This window comes from Rhododendron vialii, chromosome 9a, assembly GCF_030253575.1.
Source record: "Rhododendron vialii isolate Sample 1 chromosome 9a, ASM3025357v1".
Taxonomy (NCBI): Eukaryota; Viridiplantae; Streptophyta; class Magnoliopsida; order Ericales; family Ericaceae; genus Rhododendron; species Rhododendron vialii.
In genome coordinates this window covers 35,965,909-35,986,996 of record NC_080565.1, presented here as the reverse complement: position 1 = coordinate 35,986,996, position 21,088 = coordinate 35,965,909, and the positions used below count along the sequence as shown (strand labels likewise).

At 38.0% G+C, this 21,088-nt stretch overlaps 2 protein-coding genes and 1 non-coding gene across 3 annotated transcripts; all 3 read left to right on the top strand.

Annotated features, from left to right (window-relative positions):
- Positions 1-1,279: 1,279 nt before the first annotated feature.
- TRNAV-CAC (transfer RNA valine (anticodon CAC)) lies at positions 1,280-1,353 on the top strand. The gene has a single exon. It is a non-coding gene; the product is annotated as a tRNA-Val (tRNA).
- A 1,048-nt stretch (positions 1,354-2,401) lies between these two features.
- Positions 2,402-8,261, top strand: LOC131300118 (uncharacterized). The gene is made up of 6 exons (XM_058325808.1): positions 2,402-2,657; positions 3,733-3,772; positions 3,880-3,960; positions 4,311-4,476; positions 6,097-6,370; positions 7,646-8,261. Exons 1-6 carry the CDS (start codon positions 2,604-2,606, stop codon positions 7,835-7,837), a joined length of 807 nt encoding a protein of 268 aa, XP_058181791.1. The 5' UTR covers positions 2,402-2,603; the 3' UTR covers positions 7,838-8,261.
- Positions 8,262-10,688: 2,427 nt separating this feature from the next.
- Positions 10,689-20,687, top strand: LOC131300117 (delta-1-pyrroline-5-carboxylate synthase). Its single transcript, XM_058325807.1, has 20 exons — positions 10,689-10,967; positions 12,080-12,151; positions 12,262-12,365; positions 13,247-13,349; positions 13,505-13,666; positions 14,549-14,826; positions 16,118-16,268; positions 16,478-16,642; positions 17,048-17,125; positions 17,490-17,579; positions 17,875-17,961; positions 18,051-18,137; positions 18,246-18,342; positions 18,433-18,536; positions 18,707-18,782; positions 19,094-19,244; positions 19,374-19,442; positions 19,635-19,701; positions 19,784-19,854; positions 20,291-20,687. Exons 1-20 carry the CDS (start codon positions 10,908-10,910, stop codon positions 20,370-20,372), a joined length of 2,154 nt encoding a protein of 717 aa, XP_058181790.1. The 5' UTR covers positions 10,689-10,907; the 3' UTR covers positions 20,373-20,687.
- The last annotated feature ends 401 nt before the right edge of the window (positions 20,688-21,088 follow it).

Sequence of the window (21,088 nt, the reverse complement as noted above, 5' to 3'; positions counted from 1 at the left end):
CTGCCAATAAGCCGACGTCTAACCGAAGACTTAAACCTAAGTTGTTAGTGTTAATGTCTGTAATTAGCCTTCTTTAATGTTACAGCCAAAAAGTCAAATGAAATGTCAATTTCTTGCTGGGATGTCTGAGAGAACTTGTCAAAATTGATAGCAGAACCAACAAATATTCCAAATTAAATACTAGTATATGTCAAGTTTTAATTTTGTTGTAACAACTAAAAATAGATGAGATCAAAACATAAGAAAGTTGTGATAAAAAAATAAAATAAAATAAGAAAGTTGAAAATAAAGTACGAAAATGATATACGTACCAACCATAACGTAGTGAAATCGTATCAACGGCCTCATTGGGTTGTCTCCGGCCACTGGACGGCCGATCCGAGCCGTCCAAAAATTCTAAAAAAACGAACCAAGGGGTTCGGGCGAGAATCAATGGCATCCGATGTGTGTAAGGTACTTGATCTAAACACCCTATACATATATACACGAAATATAGGGTGTTTAGATCAAATATTCTACGCACATCGGATGCCATTGATTCTCGCGTAAGCCCCCTCTGTTTTTTTTTAAGAATTTTTGGACAGCTCGGATGAACCGTCTGGTGGTCGGAGACGGCCCAGCACGGCCGTCGATAAGTTGTGAATCATATTTTTACTAACCAATAAGTTGTGAATCATATTTTTTTTTAGAGGGTGTTTTTACTAACCAATAAGTTGTGAATCATATTTTTTTTTTGTCCTTATTTAATTTTTTTTTACGTTTGTTATTGTTGCGCCAAACTTTTATGTAATACCGGTTTGTCTAGAAGATGAATAAAAAAAGTAAAAAAAAAAAGACTTTACACTAGTATTCAAGAAATATCCAATCAAAAGCTCAAAACGTTGAGAAGGAGAAAATTTACATACAGTAAAATGTAGAGAATTGTAGGGTAGTGGGTTCATTTGACACGACACCACTATTATAAGGCTAGTATCTACGATGCCATTGGGCACCCCCACGGGATACCCGGAGGGATGCGATAATTACTCCTAAAAATGGCCTGATTGTGATTACACGAGGAGCAAAGATCAAATAAAAAGAGAGAACACGGGGAGCAGATGGGGCATTCCGTGGACCTTCCGAAAGGGTCGTTTCAACGGTCCAACAAATATAGTATAAAGAAAGCCAGTGTTCTACGTGGCACGTGGTCTTCTCTATTCTCTAACTCTTTCCGTGCCCAAAGAGAGACAACGGAATTTTACAGTATTTATTTTATATTCATTGAACTTCTTTCAGCGAAGTCTGGGTGGTGTAGTTGGTTATCACGTTAGTCTCACACACTAAAGGTCCCCGGTTCGAACCCGGGCTCAGACAATTTTTCAATATCATTTTATTATCAGGGACCGTGTTCAATATGGGTTTTCTTCAATTCTTTTTTTTTTTTCATTTCGTTTTGGGTATCCACAACGCACGCAGTTCCTGATAAATTTTCTCTCTCTACTCATTACTCTTAAAATTCTTTCTTAAAACCCATATCGAACATTATTTCTTAAAACCCATGTCGAACAGAGTCAAAGAAAACATTTTTCTAATGGATTTGTAAAATATATCATCCTTTAAAAGTAACAAATACACAAACATTATGCATGAGATAGAACTGAGAATTTTGCGTGCTCGATTCACGGCGGATTCAAATCCCTCTACCGAATTTGTGTTTGTGAATAAACCTTTCTACTGTTCCAAATGGATAAACTACTAGCTACCACTTAACAAGAACGGAGTCAAGTTCTTGATTCATAAAGGCCTGCCGTGTTTTGGAAAAAGTTAGATCAATCAAACTTGTGTTATTTTTTCCCTTGTTAATTTATAAAATCGTGTTCATTGCCTCTCAGGCCCCCACCTGACAGTGAGTGAGTTCTTTTGAGATATTTTTCCTCGACTTTAAAAATCCCTGTTCAAACTATTATTTTCAATCCTTTTGGTTTGCAAGAAATGGAAGTGCATGTATAGTACCCATCACTTCCACTAGGAAGTATTATTCCGTCATGCTACAACACTATCTATATAGGAGATCCTACTGTACCTACATCGGGACAGAGGCTAAGGTTCCAGCACGTGTGAGTGGCGACGCAAGGGTCTTGTAATGCACCCTTGAACCACAGGATCCACGGTTTTCGTGTGAGTTGTGTTAGGGGTACATTTACCACCAATGACGGAGACTTGAACGTGTACTTGTACAACCAATTCCAAGTTCCCAGCTGAATCAATTGGTAACACGGGCTTTCTTTCTTATTGGGCCAAGATGTAAATCGACCCTGACTGGTCCAGCTCTAACTCTAGTACTCTACCGAGCTCAAAACGATTCCAAACGCCCACCGTTTGGCCCATCTCCAGACCCTCGTCGCTCGTAGAAAGTTAGTTAACGGCTAACGAAGTAACGGTAGGTTTGCTCTAACGAATCGAGAAAGTATTGACCATTGATATCCACGAACACATTTCTTCCAGACTAAGAAAAAAGCGAGCCTGCTCAGCCTAGGGCTCCCCCATCTTGAAACCCGAGTCACGAATCTCGATTAACTGCAGATGTCAACCTGAACAATCTCTCTCTCTCTCTCTCTCTCGCCATGGACGAATCTTATGCTAACCTTCAGACCAGCCACTTGCTCGGTTCTGTCCCGGTACGCGCTGATTACGGACACATGTATTTTTGTTTAATGTTTTTGTGGAATGTTGTTATGATTAGTTTTCCCTAATCTGGGATTGCTTTAGATTTTCCGTATAGATTTTAGTGATCAAGATAATATTGGGAAAATGTAATTCATTGAAATGCCAATTGAAGATATTAGCGGCAATTTCGTTTTGTTCCTCGGAATTGTGTATTTACCAGGAAATGAAAGAACCGAAGATAAATTTAGAAAGCCGCAAGGTTCTTGATACTACAGTACCAGGTCAAATATTGGGAATTGAAAGAATAAAATCTGATGGTTCATACGAGCTTCAACGTGAACTCTTTAAATTTGATGTTTTTTCGCAATATCCTGAAAGTTTTTGTCCACTCATTTTATCGGCAATTTTATTTTGTTCGTCGGAGTTGTATATTTATCAGAAAATGAAAATTGGAAATGAAGATAAATTTGGAGAACTGGAGGTTTCTTGCCTTTATATTATTAGGTCAGATACTGGAATTGAAAGAATAAATCTGATATTCATAGAAGCTTCGACGTGAACTCTTTAATTTCGATTTTTTTGCAATATCCTGAAAGTTTGTTTAGACGACTGGTTCTAGTTTTTAGATTTGTGTTGTCCATAGAGGCATTAATTCCGAGGGTAAATTATCAATTATGCATTTAGTCATAATCAGGGATTGAAACTTGGTTAATCTAGTTCTCTATGTTGATTTATGGTTACTTTCTAAATAAGATACTGGAATTGAAAGAATAAATCTGATATTCATAGAAGCTTCGACGTGAACTCTTTAATTTCGATTTTTTTGCAATATCCTGAAAGTTTGTTTAGACGACTGGTTCTAGTTTTTAGATTTGTGTTGTCTATAGAGGCATTAATTCCGAGGGTAAATTATCAATTATGCATTTAGTCATAATCAGGGATTGAAACTTGGTTAATCTAGTTCTCTATGTTGATTTATGGTTACTTTCTAACCTTTTCATTGCAAGAGTGCAACTCTTCTGAGCCGATCTATTTGTTAATTATGCCTTTTGCATTCACGAATTTGTTTTGCTTTTCATCATACAGGCCGTGGTTAGTGAAGACCGGAAGAGCACTAGTTATGAGGGTATGGGGCTCGAATTGGAAATCCTTCAAATCCCCTTAAGACATTCTTTCTGGTGTTTGAATCTGAATTAAAAACGTTCTTTAATGCCTAATTCAAATTATTTGCAGCCCCTGTTGCAAATTTGCAAGCATTTCCTCCAAACAGTGCAGGCGGGGGGCGGGGATACCAAACACTTCGAAGTCCAATTGGTATGCGATTCGAATTACATTTTCCATTTTTGAAGCTTGATGTTGACCTTAATTATCTTAATGAATAGTCGGTATTCATTATTGTATATATTGAATTTTCCATTAGCTGATGATTGCCCTATGGCTTACTCTTGCTTTGTGATTGAGCAAAATTTACATCTGGTAATGGAATCATTGGATGGAGTCTATGGCTTGCTTGATTTTCTAATAACCTTTTGTTTCATTTTTCTTGTTGCGCTAGAAGCAAGAAGACAATTTTTTTACTCAATAATGCTTATCAAGTTTTATTCTTTTGCTCAATCTTTACTTAATATATTCCTAATAGATTTCCTTCTTGTCTAACTATGCAGAAGAAATTGAACAACAACCAGCGAACAATTGGAATGGAGTGTTTAGTATCTCATCATACACGCAGTATTTCAACGTAGACACTGACATTGTGGTGAACAGATTGATGAGTTCTTTGTATCCCATCAATGGAGATTTTTTCAGCAAGATTGACAGTAACCCTGATCTGTAAGTTCTGGGAATCTTCAGTCTCATATATAGTTTTACCTACACTATCTTGTTTGGTTTGTTACTAACAAATGATTGGAAACATGATTTTTCAATCTAACTGTATTAGTTGAAAGAGGGGTGTGAGGGGGAAAGATTCATTTTCTGGACAGGAGGACATGCAAGGGGAAGTTGTATATGATAATTTGGACATGTTGGGCTTGGTGAAGGATTTTTGTTTGTTTGATATGTTAACTGGTTGAGGAATGTTATTACTCATAAGTTATCCCTGCTGACTTTTAGATTTCGAAGGAAAGTACACTTAGCAATGTGATGGAACAGTGAAATTCAAAATCTTTGTGTGTGTGTGTGTGTCTTCGTTGCAATCTATTGTTTGATTATAAATCCCCATTCCCTCCCTCAAGAATCATTTACTCATTCGAGACCCTTCTTAGGAATAGATATTCTAAACTTTTTTAATGTACTTTGTACTCTCTTACAGAAGAATGTCATTGGAGAATTCTTTTGGTTGTTTGATGGTGGTATCGGTGCGTTCATTTCATGCTTTTATTTGCTTATTGATCAATAGTAATATAAACATAATACCAGACATTCCATTTATCATTGTATATGCATGATCTGCATTACAATGGACTAGGGGACGAGTATTAGATTCAAGTGCGTATGTAAAGCATGAGACCTTCTTAAACCCTTTTGCCTCGTAAAATAAAAAGTATGTTCAGGTTATAAGGCATAAATTATTTAGGACAAGTAAAGTTTGGATAACTCGCTTTCATCCAAGTCAAAGCCTAGAAGTTTTTTCCTCTACATTTCTGACACGCGTATGTTCGTTGGCATGCATATCAGATGTTGATAGATGGATCACATACGTATGTCAGAGGGTAAGTTGGTTACAAATTGTGGTTGGTTCTTTTCTTTGCTCTTTTTTTTTTTTTTCTTTTTTTGTTACTTCTCTTTTCCATTTTTGGCTTATCTTTTGGATTCTCAACCAGAAGATTCAAGGTAAGAACAGAAATTGAAGGATGAAAGTCTTCCTTTGCCCAGGCAATCAAGTATACATCATACAAGAATAATACACTTACCACTGCACTTACAAGAAGTTGAAAACTTCTTCAATGACCTGGGAAAAAAAAACTGGAAAAATATTCCAACTATAGAGTGGGGAAGCACGATCTTACCTGTGCGACCCCTTTGACTTCCTTTCCTACCATGAGGAGACACAACTTCCAGGAAAGGAAGTTGGGCAAGTTGCGGAGACACAGTCACACAGCTTCTAGTGGGTAAGCGTGATCTTACCTGTGCATTATCATACGTAGGTAGGGTCTTATGAGGAAATCAAAACATCAACGAAGAGTATTTAACTACTGAAGGCATTCAATTACTCTGCTTTGCTACCTATGAGCGTAGTCTTGGTATTTGTATGTGTGGCTTTGCTGGTCTTGAGTGCATGTTTTTCCATATTCATGGTATATCCTGAATGTAATGTTGATTGTTGACCACTAAATTTTTTTTTCCAATAATGAGTATGAAGGAATTCATGTTCCAATGCCTCGGTATGGTTGCCTTGATTTACCATACATGCTTGGTGATTCTAAGTTGCCACGTGTTCTGATATTTCAGCTATGGGCTTGTTTGGATCTCCACTACATTGATGTTTGTGATTGCTTCCCTTGGAAATTGTTCCACCTACTTGATGAATAAACGCAGTGACAGTAGTACTTCTTGGAGCTTTGACGTCAACTACGTAAATGTGGCAGCATGCGCAATATATGGCTACACGGTCATTGTTCCACTGGCATTCTACTTCTTGCTTCAGTATCTGGGTTCAAAACCCAGCCTTATAAGCTTTTGGTGCATGTGGGGATATTCACTCTCCATTTTTATTCTCAGCTCTGTAAGTCTCTATACTGGCTCAGGTTATACAACCAATATCTACTGATTCACAATAGGATGTGGATATACTCTTCCACATGTTTGGTTAATATATATGCACATGCTTATACATGATCCCCCGATGTACAAAACACGTTGCATGTATATTGTCTACCTTGATCTTTGTTCAACACTTGAGGAATAAAAATAACTGACCCCAGTATTACGACAAATTATCCCATTATTACAACAAACAACAAATTATTGTATGAATGTACCCTACGAAAGTAAACTTTAGCTTATGCGACTATGCCTACCTTCCTCAAATTTACTCTCCTTATTTTGAGGATTTTAGACTGATTGATTTATTCCCACTTACATCACATTAAACCTTCTTATCCGTTTATGAATGTTACCCACAGACAATTATGTAATCTATGATATTTGAAGATTAGAAATTGTTACGGCCACTGTTTCAGTTTTTTTACAAGATTCTCCTTTTTTTCTTTGGATTTAGTTATCGTTTTACCTATTTTTTATGGTGTTAAAGGTTTACAATACATGATCCTGAAAACACACAAATAATTGTTAGTTTGTTACACTATCCGTCTATCCCTATTTCACAACTATTATGAGTCCATGACAAATGAGCTTTAGCTTCTAATTTTTTGTTCCCTACAATAACCTCACCTTTGTTACTTTTGGAATATTTATAATGCGAATAGAGTGTGCTTTATTGGCCTTACTTCTAACTAAGAAAAATTGGGCCGAGGTCTGAGTGAATTCCAACACTTGTTTGCATTATTGCTTCTTGAAGATAACAAGAATCCACCATTCTGCTTCAGATGAATGGGGGTCCAGGGCAAAATGTTTCTTTTGCTTGGGAGAAAATGAGTAATTGGTTTGTCATTTGTCCTTGATTCGTTTCTATACGTGTTGATTGAAAAGTTGAAAAAGAGGCAAAAGAGGAGAGACATGTTTTGACCTAATAAGTTGGTTGTATACAAGGTGAATTTGAGGATCTCTTCATTGATGGTGTCTTTACCGATGAAAAAACTGCCTAAATAGTAGTTACTGTGTTGTGAAACCTTTGGTACATGCTAAATTGTTGTACTTCTCTTTGTAAATGGTTATAAATGAGATCTAACCTTAATTTGCCTGATGAATATACAATGGTCCATTGAATTCTCGGAGGAGCTACTCTGTTTTTTATACCAAGTCTAAAATTAATCATTCTCTCTGGGAAGATTGTGATCCGATGCCTTCTCATAACATTTCTATTTACAATATTTTGCAGGTACTGTTGATAATCCCTGTTGAATTTATCCGATGGACTGTCATTATCATTACCGGTGCTGCATCAGCTTCCTTTGTTACCCTGAACCTAAGGTCGTATGTAGAGGGGAATGATCTCACAGTGGTGCTGGTTGCTGCATTTATTTTGCAATTGGGCCTGGCAATCTTCATCAAGATGTGGTTTTTTGCATGAACGTGACACCACTGTTGGTCCTTGCTCGTTGAGTCTTATGTCTGTTTTGTAGCGTAGAATTTCAAAGATGTTAACCATGTTGATGTCCGGTCAGGGAACCATTTGCTCAGATATGCTTACCGGCTAATGTTTGTAAAAGTTAAAGGAGACATTCAGCAACAGTATGGTAGTTGTATGGGAGCATGCTGTTTTCCAGTCAAGTGGTATTGGATCTGAATGGCTCAAATATTTCATCTACAGCTATTAGGAGACATCAGAGGGAGAAGAATCTTGTGTAATTTTTTTTTTTAAGCTTCTTTTTTCAGGTAATATTCTCTGTCGAACTTGGTCTAGTGTAAATGTACAAACAAGGTTGTTGTGTCTGGAATATAGATCTGTCGAGGAATTCGCGGAGTGGAAAATAAAATTGTTAGAGATTATACTTTATCACGTAGCAAAAGATGATGAAGTAGAATCTTGTATGCCTCTCTCTCTCTCTCTCTCCAGGCAAATCTAAGATGCATATTACTTAGTGTTTCTGAAGATGCAACCCTGTTCGGTTTGGTTTGGATTTTGATAGTAATTTGTGGTAGACCAATATTCTCCACTCTGTAGACCAGCTATCAGGAATTACTTGTGAGAGCTATTTTGGCCGAAAAGAAACGGATCTGCCGTGAATCGAAACCCCGACCGAGAAAGCCAATCTGGGGTTAGCAATTGGTGGCTCTGTCCCGTCCCGAGCTTGGCCCTGACTGGGGCGGGTTTTTGTTAAATTTTTTCAAGAATCAGTTTGGGTTCGAGGAAAAATTAGAAAAAATCTATCGGGATCGGATAGGTTCTGAATGATATTGCCAGCCCCAAAATGTGTTAATGTTTTAACAATATATACTTTCCCCATCAAACTGAATTTTTTTTTTGGTACTTTTATGCTGTACAAATGAGTTGCTCCCTCTGCTCCTAAATGAGAGTGCACTTTCACTAATATGGGGTTCTCAAAAAATGTCTATATTTTTCAATTATAATATTTTACATATGCACTATGATCTTGTTTGATACTGTAGATTTCAATTAATTTTATTAGAAAAAAAATTTAAGTTATTTAAAACGTCATAAATTGTGAGGTATAGACGATTTTGTAAACGACACATATGTCGGAAAAAGACTCATTTAGAAGCGGATGTAGTAAATATTTTCACCATTGTACTAAAATGCCTTCTTATGTATAAGGGGAATTTGCACTTACACCTCATGTATTATCACTGATTTGAAGATACACCCATTGTACTTCAAATTTAAACACTTACACAGTTTATATATAAAAATATAGGGGTGTAATTGCAAATTCTCCTTCTTTCGTTTCAAAGTACAGTGGTGTAAGTGCTTAAATTTGAAGTACAAAAGATATATCTTGAAATAGATGATAGTACATGAGGTGTAAGTGCAAATTTTCTCATGTATACCTGTGTCTTCCCATTTTGTTTTAGGGCGCTGCTATTCGCAGCCCTCTATTTACTCCCATAGCCCATTAAAAATTTTCAATTATACTCGACAGTTAGTTACCGAAATTGAGATATATTTTCAGCGTCCAATTACCGAAATATAATATTTTTTTCAACAGATGTTTACCGAAAATGCATGTTCGGCAGTTGTTTACCGAAAGTTGAACATATTTTCGACATGTAATTACCGAAATATAATCTTGTTTTCAACAGCAATTTACCGAAATGTTATTTATGATTTTCAACAATCATTTACCGAAATGTAGTGGGCTACAGGAGTAAATAGAGGGCTGCGAATAGCGGCGCCCTTGTTTTAAGGTTAAATAACTTTTTCCTATTTTTTAGGGAGCGAGGTGGGTGGATAAACCCGTCTTCCAACTAGGACAAAAAACACTAGCACCAATGCATTCAATGATTCTACAACCTTGTCAAAAAAAAAAAAAAAATGATGTCACAACCACACATAATCGCATAAAACACTTAATACACACATTTACAAATGGGGTGGGCCCCATCTCATTTGTAAGTGTTTGTGGTGTGTAGTGTATGTAGACCCCATCCCATTTGTGAATGGGAAATGATATTGTCAATCTAAAAATTGATGCAGACACTTCAAAAAGCAAAGTAAAAAATTACGATCGAAATCTAATTTTTTTTGAAAAAAGACGAAAAAATTGGCTTATTTTTGTCTTTATTCAAAAAAATTAGGTTTCGATCGTAATTTTTTACTTTTTTGATTCCTTTCGTCATGACGAAGCAATAATCCTCAAAAAATTGACGAAAAGCTAACAAATGCGGAAAAAATTGAATAAGAACAAAAAAAAAAGTCAAGTAACTTATTTAGCCGAACAACACCTAATACTGTACTAGTGGTACAGAAAACCGATCCCGCCCCGCTTCGTTGCCTGCCATTCGGAAGCCAATCTTTATTTGTTTAGAGATAACGAAGATGACCCCACTTGTGCTTACGTGGCGCTCTTTGATCACGGCAGTGACGGCATGTATTTCGTGATGACCGTTTATCGCACGTCTATTGTGGGCTTAAAATAATACAGAAAAATATTTTAAAAATTTTAAATAATATTTTATGGGACTCTGTAAAAAATCAGTTCCAACGGATATTGGTAGGTATGTTTTTTCGGAATTCGATGGGACGAAACTGTTTAGTCCCTACAAATTCAAAAAAACATATCTACCGATATCCGTTGGAGCTGATTTTTTACAGAATTCCATAAAATATTATTTTCAAATTTATGAATATTTTTTTATATTTTTTTAGGACAGTAGACCTCAATAAGCGCGCGATGGACGGTCACTGCATTTTCATGCGGTGTACTAGACTTTCTGTTCACGAGACGCCCAAAAAAAGTCCAAACTCCGCCAGCCGTACTCTCCCTCAGATCCGGTACCTAGTATACGAATAATAAACTAATAAACGTACCACGTACCGTGAAAAATCTCCAAAAACCCTACGCCCACCACCCTCCGTGTTGCCTCATTTCTCGGCGGCTCTCTCTCTCTCTCTCTCTCTCTCTCTCTCTCTCTCTCTCCCTCTCCCCCTCTTCTTCCTCTCACGCCGTCTGCGCCCAGCAATGGACGCAGTGGATTCAACACGAGCGTTCGTCAAAGGCGTTAAGCGCGTCATCATCAAGGTATATTCTACTACATTCACAGTCCGTTGTTTCGATTACGTTGAAATACACCGCATTTTCTGCTACGAAATGCCCGTGGTTGCTTTAATTCGTCATTTCTTCTCGGAATTTACCATAACTTCAGGATTACTTTAACTCTGTTCGCTTTCTTCCTCATTCGAAGCAAATGTAGCATTTTGTTACTTCTGATTTGTCGAACGTGATAGTTGAAGCCTCGCTGTAGCTGAAGCATAATAGTCTGTCCATGAGCTTGCGAAGTGCTTTAAAGAAAGCAAAAGAGCAAAGAGACATTAGATACAATTGATTTTGGACAGGTACTGGATTGAGGGACCGTAAAAAATTGTGCGACGGCAAAGCAAATGGGGAAAAAAAAGGTCTCTTTGTGAACATCTGCCTGACACTTTGCAAGCTTCATTGGACGGAATTTTATGGAATCATAATCTTTAGTGTGGTATATGTGATATTGCAATTCAGATTTTAAACGTGTTACATACCTTTCGCACTGATGTTACCGTTGCACAGAACCATGGTTTGAAATATCGGTGGTACGTATCGTTATCGGCCTATACTACTGAGTCCTGATACGACCAATATGGCGGTGTGAAGGAAAATCGCATATGTATTGGTGATACCTTACGGTCTCAGCCAATACATAACGGTGGTATTGGTCCTTTATGGCCGATATGGGCCAATACAATCAAAATTACCGCTGATATGGTCAAATTACAGCCTATACGGGTCGATATGTAACAGTGGTAACTGTGGTATGTTGTGCGAAATTTAAAAAAATCCACTACTCTGGTCACTAATACTGTTACTCTACGACTGATACACCTAGAAACTGCGACATTGCAATCGATACTGTTATGGAGACCGGTATCTTTTTCTCGTAAGAAATAGATGGAGTTAGTAACCCTAGTTATACACTCTACTTTGAGCTTTCTCATTTTAGAATTGTTAAGGAAGAGGAGACTTGCCAGGGTATTCGTCTGCAAGCACTAATCGGAATTTGCTAGCCACAAGAAAACTCATACCGGAACAATAACACGTTGAAATAATTTTGAAAGTTTGTGCTTTGACATTTTGCTGGCGTTACTTGTTGACTGTTAAAGGTTGGGACTGCTGTTGTCACTCGAGCTGATGGAAGACTGGCACTTGGAAGACTAGGAGCACTTTGCGAGCAGGTAAAGCGTGCAATTTTCCGCTATCATATTGCAGTGTATTTCTTTTACCTCTTAGCTTGTTAATTTATTTTGGCATCTGTTGAACCTTACAAATGGGTCCTGCATTATAGATTCAAGAACTGAATTCTCAAGGATTTGAGGTTATTTTGGTAACATCAGGAGCTGTCGGTGTTGGCCGCCAACGGCTTAGATACAGGAGATTGGTCAACAGCAGGTTCTTTTTGTGCCTTTCAGCCTTGTGCATTTCCCTGATATGTGTGAAGATTTATTAAGCTGAGTTTGCACTGTATCATGAATTACTTGTGATAAATGATCCTAGGGTGCACATGATTGATGGCCAAATTTCCTATCACCCCTGCAATTAGGGCTGCAAACGATCCGAGCCGCTCGCGAGCGGCTCGAAGCTCGGCTCGATAACGGCTCGGCTCGGCTCGGTTCGAGACACAAACGAACGAGCTCGAGCTAAAATGTTCGGCTCGTTTATGAAACGAGCCGAGCTCGAGCTAGTCGAAACTCGGCTCGAATTGGCTCGCGAGCCCAACTATATTTTATATATATATATATATATATATATATTACTTACAGAGCTCGAGCTCGGCTCGCTCGGCTCGTTTATATATATATATATATTACTTACAGAGCTCGAGCTCGGCTCGTTTATGAAACAGATAATAAACGAGCCGAGCGAGCCGAGCTCGAGCTTTGTAAATACATCTCGAGCCGAGCTCGAGCTCGAGTCCTGCAGCTCGTCACGAGCTCGAGCCGACTAAATTTTTGGCGAGCCGAGCTCGAACACTCTAAAACTCGGCTCGGCTCGGCTCGTTTGCAGCCCTACCTGCAATACTGAACGAAAATTTTGCCTTTTGAGGAAAAAAGAATTCTCCTTAAGTTTGTTTCATCTGGTAATCCGAGACATTGGTGTATTTGCATAAATGATTTGTAAGGGCCCATGATAAAATTTGCAGCTTCTACTTTAAAATTCTACCATGTGTAATTTATCATAGGAAAACTTGTTTGAGAAATGGAGGTAGTCCCGAATTATAGAGTCAAAATATAGTTAATTTACTTATTGACTGATATGTTCATGGCTTGCAGCTTTGCTGACCTCCAAAAGCCACAAGTCGAACTTGATGGGAAGGCGTGTGCAGCTGTTGGGCAAAATGGTCTAATGGCTCTCTATGATACATTGTTTAGCCAGGTTATGGTCATAATTTGCTTCTGTAATTGCAGTTGATAATATTATTTGGACGTCACATTATGTAGTTACGCATTGCAACTTGAATTGGTCTTAGGTTCTCAATTATCTGGATGATCACCCTTCTGAAACTTAATCTTTGGGTTTTTCTTATTCAGCTGGACGTGACGTCAGCTCAGCTACTTGTCACTGATAATGATTTTAGGGATCCCGAATTCAGAAAGCAACTTACAGACACAGTAGAATCACTGATAGATCTGAAGGTGGTCCCAATATTCAATGAAAATGATGCTGTCAGCACCAGGAGAGCTCCATATGAGGTATACCTTCTTTTGTGGCTTCGTTTGCATATTTGCAAAGTCAAACTTCATGTCAAGGTTCAAGTTTGTACTTTGTACTATAGTCCAACCCTTTGTATGATTATATCGGGACAGTTCCGGGGACCCTTAAAAAAACCCTCCAAATCTTAATCTCATAGTTCCCGATCAATTTTGATGATCCGTGCCGTTCAATGTGTTCAGAACGTGATTTTAAGGGTGCCCGCGAGAAATTGGCAAAAAAAATAACCGGGAAGGGCTTGATTTGAGCAGTTTTTTATTGAACCGGATCAAGCCCTTCCCGGTAATTTGGTTTGCTGATTTTTCACGGGTACCCTTAAAATCACGTTCTGGTTACATTGAGCGGCTTAGATCATCAAAATTCGATCGGGAACTTGGGGGGTTTTTTTTAGAGGTTTTTTTAAGGGTCCCCGGAACCGTCCCGTATTATAATATATGAGAATTTTTTTTTGAATGATCTTGACGAACGACACGGTGTTTTTGATCAAATATAGGCCGGCCGTACTCCTTCTTGTATGCATTAGTTTGACTGATTTCTTCTGCATGGAGTTAGTAAATGTCCATACATTCACCTATCTGCATGGCTGCGAGCCTGCTATTGGCAGGAATTTTTTGGATTATTGTTTCTCTCTGCAGGCCTTTAATGTTTGAGTAAGGCGGCTAGTTCTACTGCATGTCGTTTATAGTCTTTTTGTGGTTTGTGCTTGCCTGCTAAGACTTTCAGTGAATGTCCTAACTGATACAATCCGTGGCTTCTAATTGTACTGAGAAAACCCCTTTTCTTATTTACTCCTTTTGTTATGTTATTTTTTACATACGTGGCATATGATTGTATTAGATGTTGATTTTAAGCATTTATTGCAGGATTCTTCTGGGATCTTCTGGGACAATGACAGTTTAGCTGCTCTACTGGCTTTGGAGCTAAAGGCTGACCTTCTTGTCCTTTTGAGTGATGTGGAGGGTCTTTATAGCGGCCCACCCAGTGATCCAAATTCGAAGCTTATCCATACTTACATTAAGGAAAGGTACGAGGGAGCGATTACTTTTGGAGACAAATCCCGGGTGGGGAGAGGGGGTATGACTGCCAAGGTAAAAGCTGCTGTTTATGCCTCTCATGCTGGCATCCCTGTTGTTATCACCAGGTATTCTGATTCTGTGAGAATTATCTATTTTGGGTAATGGAATGCATTAGATTGAGCATATTTATATTTATTCTTCTAATTAGCTTTTTTTTTATGTTGTAGTTGTAGCTATGCTTGATTATACATGTTAAAGGCCAGGAATTTCAATTACCTCTCTCTCTCTAAAGATGGGGCTTGTTTTCCCTCCTGAAGTTGGAGCGAGTTGGAGGGTCGTTAATATAAATCGATGAGTTGGGTGTGTGCAAGATATTTTGTGATAATCCAAGATTTTGGGAACAGAATACCATCATTTTCCTATTAATATGTGTAAATGCATCAGCTTAGAAATGAATTATTTTTTGTTCAGCATATGTTATTCGATAGAGAAAGTCAAGATCAAGTATGTAGTGGCTTAGTGGGTCCTTTGTGGTCCATCAGTTGGTTGGAAGTGAAGATTTTACCCCAAAAGGTAAACCAATGAAGGCAGTTTAGGGCAATAGAATGTACTTACTGTGGGCTCTAGTACTTCCAATGACGGATAAATGGACTCAAGAGCAGGTCTTCTGCTTAGTGCCACCACACTGATCACCAATAATTTGAGGGAGAAAAAAGATGTCAGTGAGAAGCCCCTTTTCTGGCCCCTTATCCTTGCCTTTTAACTGTCTTACCTTCACGCCCTGGCTGAATAAAGCTTTTCAAATTTGATCAATCAAGTTCTACTACATTTTCAATCCAGAATGTTTGAAAATATGAACACATGTCTTTGCTTCGACTCCAAAATTGCGACATACATATTCACTCCATTGTTCTTATGGCATGTAAGTTCGAATAATAACCCAAGCTGCTGTGTTACACATTGTAAGGGGCAACCACGTTGCCCTGTAGGGCGCTACACGTCCCCCGAATACTAACAAACACGGGCATCATTTTTGCACATCAAAACATCTCTCAAACAATTTGTTTAGATTAACTCCTAAGCTCTCCACCTATTTCCTGGAAAGAGATCAACTCAGTTGTTTGATGAAGAGGACTAGCTCCCAAAAATCTAAAGGTTTTTTACTTTTTGTCCCCAAGGAGAACATAAATGCTCATCCTTTCATCCCGCGCTATTTTCTTGAGAATTTTCAATTCCATAAGCAATAGTAACTGGATGGTTGAAAGCAATACATAGTTTGCTGGAAGCTTATGTGTCTGCTATCTACAATACTTGACGTGTGTATTTCTGTTGCTCCTCTGACTTATCAAAAAAAATATTTCTGTTGCTCCTCTGTCGCCTGAAGCATTTAATATTCCTTATTGGTATTTTTTGAAGTGGCTATGCTACTGACAACATCCTAAGGGTACTTCAAGGAGAGCGGATTGGTACCCTCTTTCACCGAGATGCACAGAAGTTGGCTCCACTAAGAGAAGTTGGTGCACGTGAGATGGCAGTTGCAGCTAGGGAGAGTTCCAGACGACTGCAGGTTGCATCACATTCCTTGATGGCCATTTCTGACTACAATTTGTTTTCCGTTGTATATTTTTTACCGAAGTCAGAAAACACATGTTATCATCTTATATATTCAGAGGAGGATTGCTCTTTGGCTGCAAAGTCTCCGGTTCTTGGATACAAGTAATTCTTGTTTGCAGCCCTTTATTTGTAAATGCTATGGTGGTACATTTTGTCCTGCAGGCCATGTCTCCACAAGATAGGAGGAAAATTTTGCTGGACATAGCTGATGCCGTGGAAGCAAATGAAAACCTGATCACAGTAGAAAATGAAGCTGATGTTGCTGCTGCACAGCAGGCTGGGTACGAAAAAGCTTTGATAGCTCGGCTGGTTCTAAAGCCTGCGAAGGCAAGATTTTCTACAATATTATTATTTTTTGTTACATTCTTTTTTTTCGTTTTTATGTTGAGTTTTTTTGGAGGAAGGAGCAAGCTTTTCCCAAGCCTACGCGCAGGCTTAGCTTTACCTAACCTCTAAAGGATCTGGGATTGGAAACCTGCACACACCCAATTGGTGGCCTTTCATGCTCTTTGAGCTTTGCAAGGCTTCTTGGAAGTACTTAGTCTGGTTAGGTTGGATTAGCATTGCCTTCCAATTTTTGCTTTTACCCTCTGGTTCTCTCCCAACTATGTTTACTTGTGGAACTGGCTTCCCTTGAATAAAACATTCTTAAATCTTAATGGCATTCCTTAGATTTATGTTTCAAATCATTCATGTATTTTTGGTGCTGAATTCATTTTATGATTGGTATAGATTTCCAGTCTTGCGAATTCAATTCGTGTGCTTGCAACCATGGAAGAGCCAATTGGTCAGGTTTTGAAGAGAACTGAGGTATATGGAGTTTTGACAATAAATTTAGACAGATTTTTGTTAATTTGATGGGAGAAAGGTAAATTAGGTCAGACATTGGTACATGGATTTCAAGCTCATTAACTGACATATGCAGATTAAATGCCAAGATATCTTTGCTGCACCACAAAAATCTAAGTTTTGTGCCTTGAGCTGGAAGTGAAGCAAATTTGGTCTACTTCTGCGATAATTATTAATGCGGCTTTACAATGATTATTCACAACAATAACTAATTTCTTTTCTTATTTTTTTTCAAAAGGTCATTGTTTGTTTGGGTTATCATCTTAATGCATCTCATGATCTCCGTACATCTGATCTGATGACTGGTTGCTCCTCTTTGATCCAGATTGCAGATGGACTGGTCTTAGAAAAGACATCATCACCCTTGGGTGTTCTCCTGGTTATCTTTGAGTCTCGACCTGACGCATTAGTTCAGGTAAAAGGGGTGCAAGTTTTCAGTCTATTTTGCATTGTCAATTTGTCACGAAGGAATAATTGCTGTGCTTGTTGTCTAATGCTTTGGAAATTTAAACTGAACTTGACTTGTTTTGGTTTATATGAATATTGTATTTTTTGTCTTCTCCCTTTCTTCTTGAGTTGTTTCGTGTGCTTATATTGATTTTGTTCATCTCATAGACCAACACTTGGGCAATAATGCTTTATTTGTCTTTGCAAGTTTACGGTTTCCATGATCATACAAGCCCTTCTCATTTCTCTTTCTATTTGGATAGATAGCTTCATTAGCAATCAGATCAGGGAATGGGTTACTCTTGAAAGGTGGAAAAGAGGCTAAAAGATCCAACGCAATCTTGCACAAGGTTTGGCTTCTTTGATTTTAAGATCCTTCACCATGTGACTTCTAATCGATATGTTTTTCAGCATTTATCGCCTTTTCCCAAAATTTTAGGTCATTACTTCTGCCATCCCAGAAAATGTTGGTGAAAGGCTTATAGGACTTGTGACTTCTAGAGAGGAGATTCCTGATTTGCTTAAGGTTGGTTGCCCCTGCAATGATTACAATAACTGAAACTCTTTCTTGCTGAGAGTGATGACAGATACGTTGACCATTGGTTGGAACTAAGGATTTACTTTTCTGCTTCAGCTTGATGATGTAATTGATCTTGTGATTCCCAGAGGCAGCAATAAGCTCGTCTCTCAAATCAAGGAATCAACAAAAATTCCAGTTCTGGGTCATGCTGGTAAGATATTTGCTTGAAAAAGTAATTATTTTCTTAAATGAGAAATTGAACAAGGATGTCATGTTGAATATGCTTTGTTTTGTTGTTCAGATGGAGTTTGTCATGTTTACGTTGACAAGTCTGCTAATATGGAAATGGCAAAGAACATTGTTCTAGATTCAAAAACGGATTATCCTGCAGTCTGCAATGCAATGGTAACTGAAATTCTTCCTTTATTATCTTTATGTCATGTCAAATAAGGTCAAAACTGGTTTTCAAGTACTCATTTAACTTCATATTAATTGCGTGTGGTGTAGCAACAAAATCACTTATGAGTGGCTTGACATTTTTGTTTATTTTGTTTCTCCCCCTTTTAAATTCTCAGGAAACACTCCTTGTTCACAAGGATTTGATGCAGAATGGTGCCATTGACGAGCTTATTGTAGAACTTCAAATTAAAGGTAAGGCCTAAGTTGCAACCAGTCGCCACATAAGCTAAGAAGCACGGACACTCATAAACTCTGAAATGTGTGCTCAACACTCATTCAACGTGTCCTAATTAAAAAATTAAATCATAGTTGTACGCTTTCTATGAACACTTTATGGATACTTCGGCAACTCTTCTTGGGCGTCCTGAACATGACTTTTGGGTGAATCTCTTCATACTAACAATGTTCCTCTGTAAAATGCAACTCATGGACTCTATGTAGTCTGAAACATTAAGGTAAATACATCACGGGTTACAGTGTTTAGTAACTTATCTTGGTTTCAGGTGTTGCCATACATGGTGGGCCCAAGGCAAGCTCTTTGCTGAATATTCCAGAGGCGCGCTCATTTCATCACGAATACAGTGCACTCGCTTGCACTGTTGAAATTGTGGACAATGTATACGCCGCCATTGATCACATACACCGTCATGGAAGGCATGTTGACATTTCTAATTTTCTAACCCTTCTCTGTGTGTGCACGCGCTCACTCACATGGGCAACTTGTTGCGTTGAGTAAAAAGATGTATCAAGGTGGTTTATTCTGTTTACCCTCAATATTGGCAGTGCACACACTGATAGCATTATTACAGAAGACAATGAAGTTGCAGAAATCTTTCTAAAACAAGTTGACAGGTTTGATTGCTTATTTTCTTATTTTATCTTTATCTACTGTATATTTATATTAGTACTTGGAGTTACACGTTTCCCTTTTTCTACTGATGAACATGAAACTATCAGAATAAAAAATGAATATTGATTTCATGGTCTGACCAGAGCAGATATCATGTTTTACCCATGCTGAACTTGATTTACTTGTATCGGCAGTGCTGCTGTATTCCACAATGCAAGCACAAGATTTAGTGATGGGGCTCGTTTTGGACTTGGTGCAGAGGTAGTATTACTGGCTCTGTTGACCAAAAGTGACTGTACCAAGTTCTTTCCACCACGTTTAATTATTCTTCTTGTCTAAACAGGTTGGAGTAAGTACAAGTAGGATACATGCTCGTGGGCCGGTAGGAGTTGAAGGACTGCTCACAACAAGATGGTATGCCACTTTCTTGATTGGTAAATTTAATTGCAGTTTTTGTAGTTTGACTTGTTAACAATACGGCAATCTGTGGTAATCCACCCAATCTGTGTACTTGATATTGTTATTGTTTTCTCGTTTTTGCTTTATCCATTTGTTGTTTTTCATGCTTTCAAAAGAAGAGTTCAAAAACGCTCATCGCATTGAATTCCCATTGGATTCATTTTTGTGGGTAAAATTTTTTGGAAACGTTCTACTAGTTTTTCTTGGAGTTTTTTAAAAGATATCCCAGACAACAGATTTTAAATCAATACGCTGAACTTCTTTCTGCATTTTTTAAAGGAAAGGAAAGGAAAATAAGAACAGGAAACTGATAAGAGCAAGTTTTTCGATCCAGTTTTATATTGTTTTTGCCACGTTGACTGTAGCTATGGTTCCTGTATTCTGAATGCAGGATTGCTAGAGGTAGCGGGCAAGTGGTGGATGGCGATAAAGGGGTTGTTTACACTCATAAAGACCTTACTCTACACGCTTGATGAATTTATGGGACCTTACTCTACACGCTTGATGAATTTATGGGCTGCATCCTCAAACAACTATTGTAGCTGTTGTATCGTGTCGTGTAGCAGGGTTGAGGAAATATGAGTTAGGGGTTGCGCCTTCCACCATATTTGTACCATTATGTGCAACAAGTTGTTACATTGGTTTTTCTCAAATTTTAATAAGGCAAATTGTTGCCAAAATGTCAATTAAGTAAACTTGTAACATTAACAACTTGTGCCATCAACAAGCATGTGTTAGGGAAAGAGTGCTTTAGTTCAACTATTTAACGGAATCCGAGCTTCATAAAATGGTTTTTATGTGTCCAATTCAATTAAAACAAAAATTCTCAGTGCATTAATCAGTCTTCGAAAACAAACCATTTTTGCACTGCAAATATCACAGTTTGCTGTGATATTTGAAAATATATTCTTAGATTTAGCCGTCAACCCTCGTTACTTTAGTCTTTGTAATAATTTCAAAAATCACTAACTTTTTTTGCAGTTCAAAAAAAAAAAAAAAAGTCTCTCAGTTTGGTTGTTATATTTAACTTTCGAGGCCGGCAAAGTTGCGATAATTGTGTTACCTATCGTGATATAGTTGCTGAGCAACAACAAAAGTATCTCCTGCACATTAAAACCAAATTAAAACAATGGACATAAATACATAATGCAGTAAGATCCTGCCCAAAAATGTGCAACACTTCCTCTCA

What these genes read in the sequence shown, in the direction of transcription:
- LOC131300118 (XM_058325808.1), top strand. Translation starts at nt 2,604, where the DNA reads ATGGACGAATCTTATGCTAACCTTCAGACCAGCCACTTGCTCGGTTCT. An exon ending in ACTTGCTCGGTTCTGTCCCG is followed by an intron (nt 2,658 to 3,732) that starts GTACGCGCTGAT and finishes TTCATCATACAG; the next exon opens with GCCGTGGTTAGTGAAGACCG. An exon ending in ATTGACAGTAACCCTGATCT is followed by an intron (nt 4,477 to 6,096) that starts GTAAGTTCTGGG and finishes CTGATATTTCAG; the next exon opens with CTATGGGCTTGTTTGGATCT.
- LOC131300117 (XM_058325807.1), top strand. Translation starts at nt 10,908, where the DNA reads ATGGACGCAGTGGATTCAACACGAGCGTTCGTCAAAGGCGTTAAGCGC. An exon ending in AGGAGATTGGTCAACAGCAG is followed by an intron (nt 12,366 to 13,246) that starts GTTCTTTTTGTG and finishes CATGGCTTGCAG; the next exon opens with CTTTGCTGACCTCCAAAAGC. An exon ending in GGACTGCTCACAACAAGATG is followed by an intron (nt 19,855 to 20,290) that starts GTATGCCACTTT and finishes TTCTGAATGCAG; the next exon opens with GATTGCTAGAGGTAGCGGGC.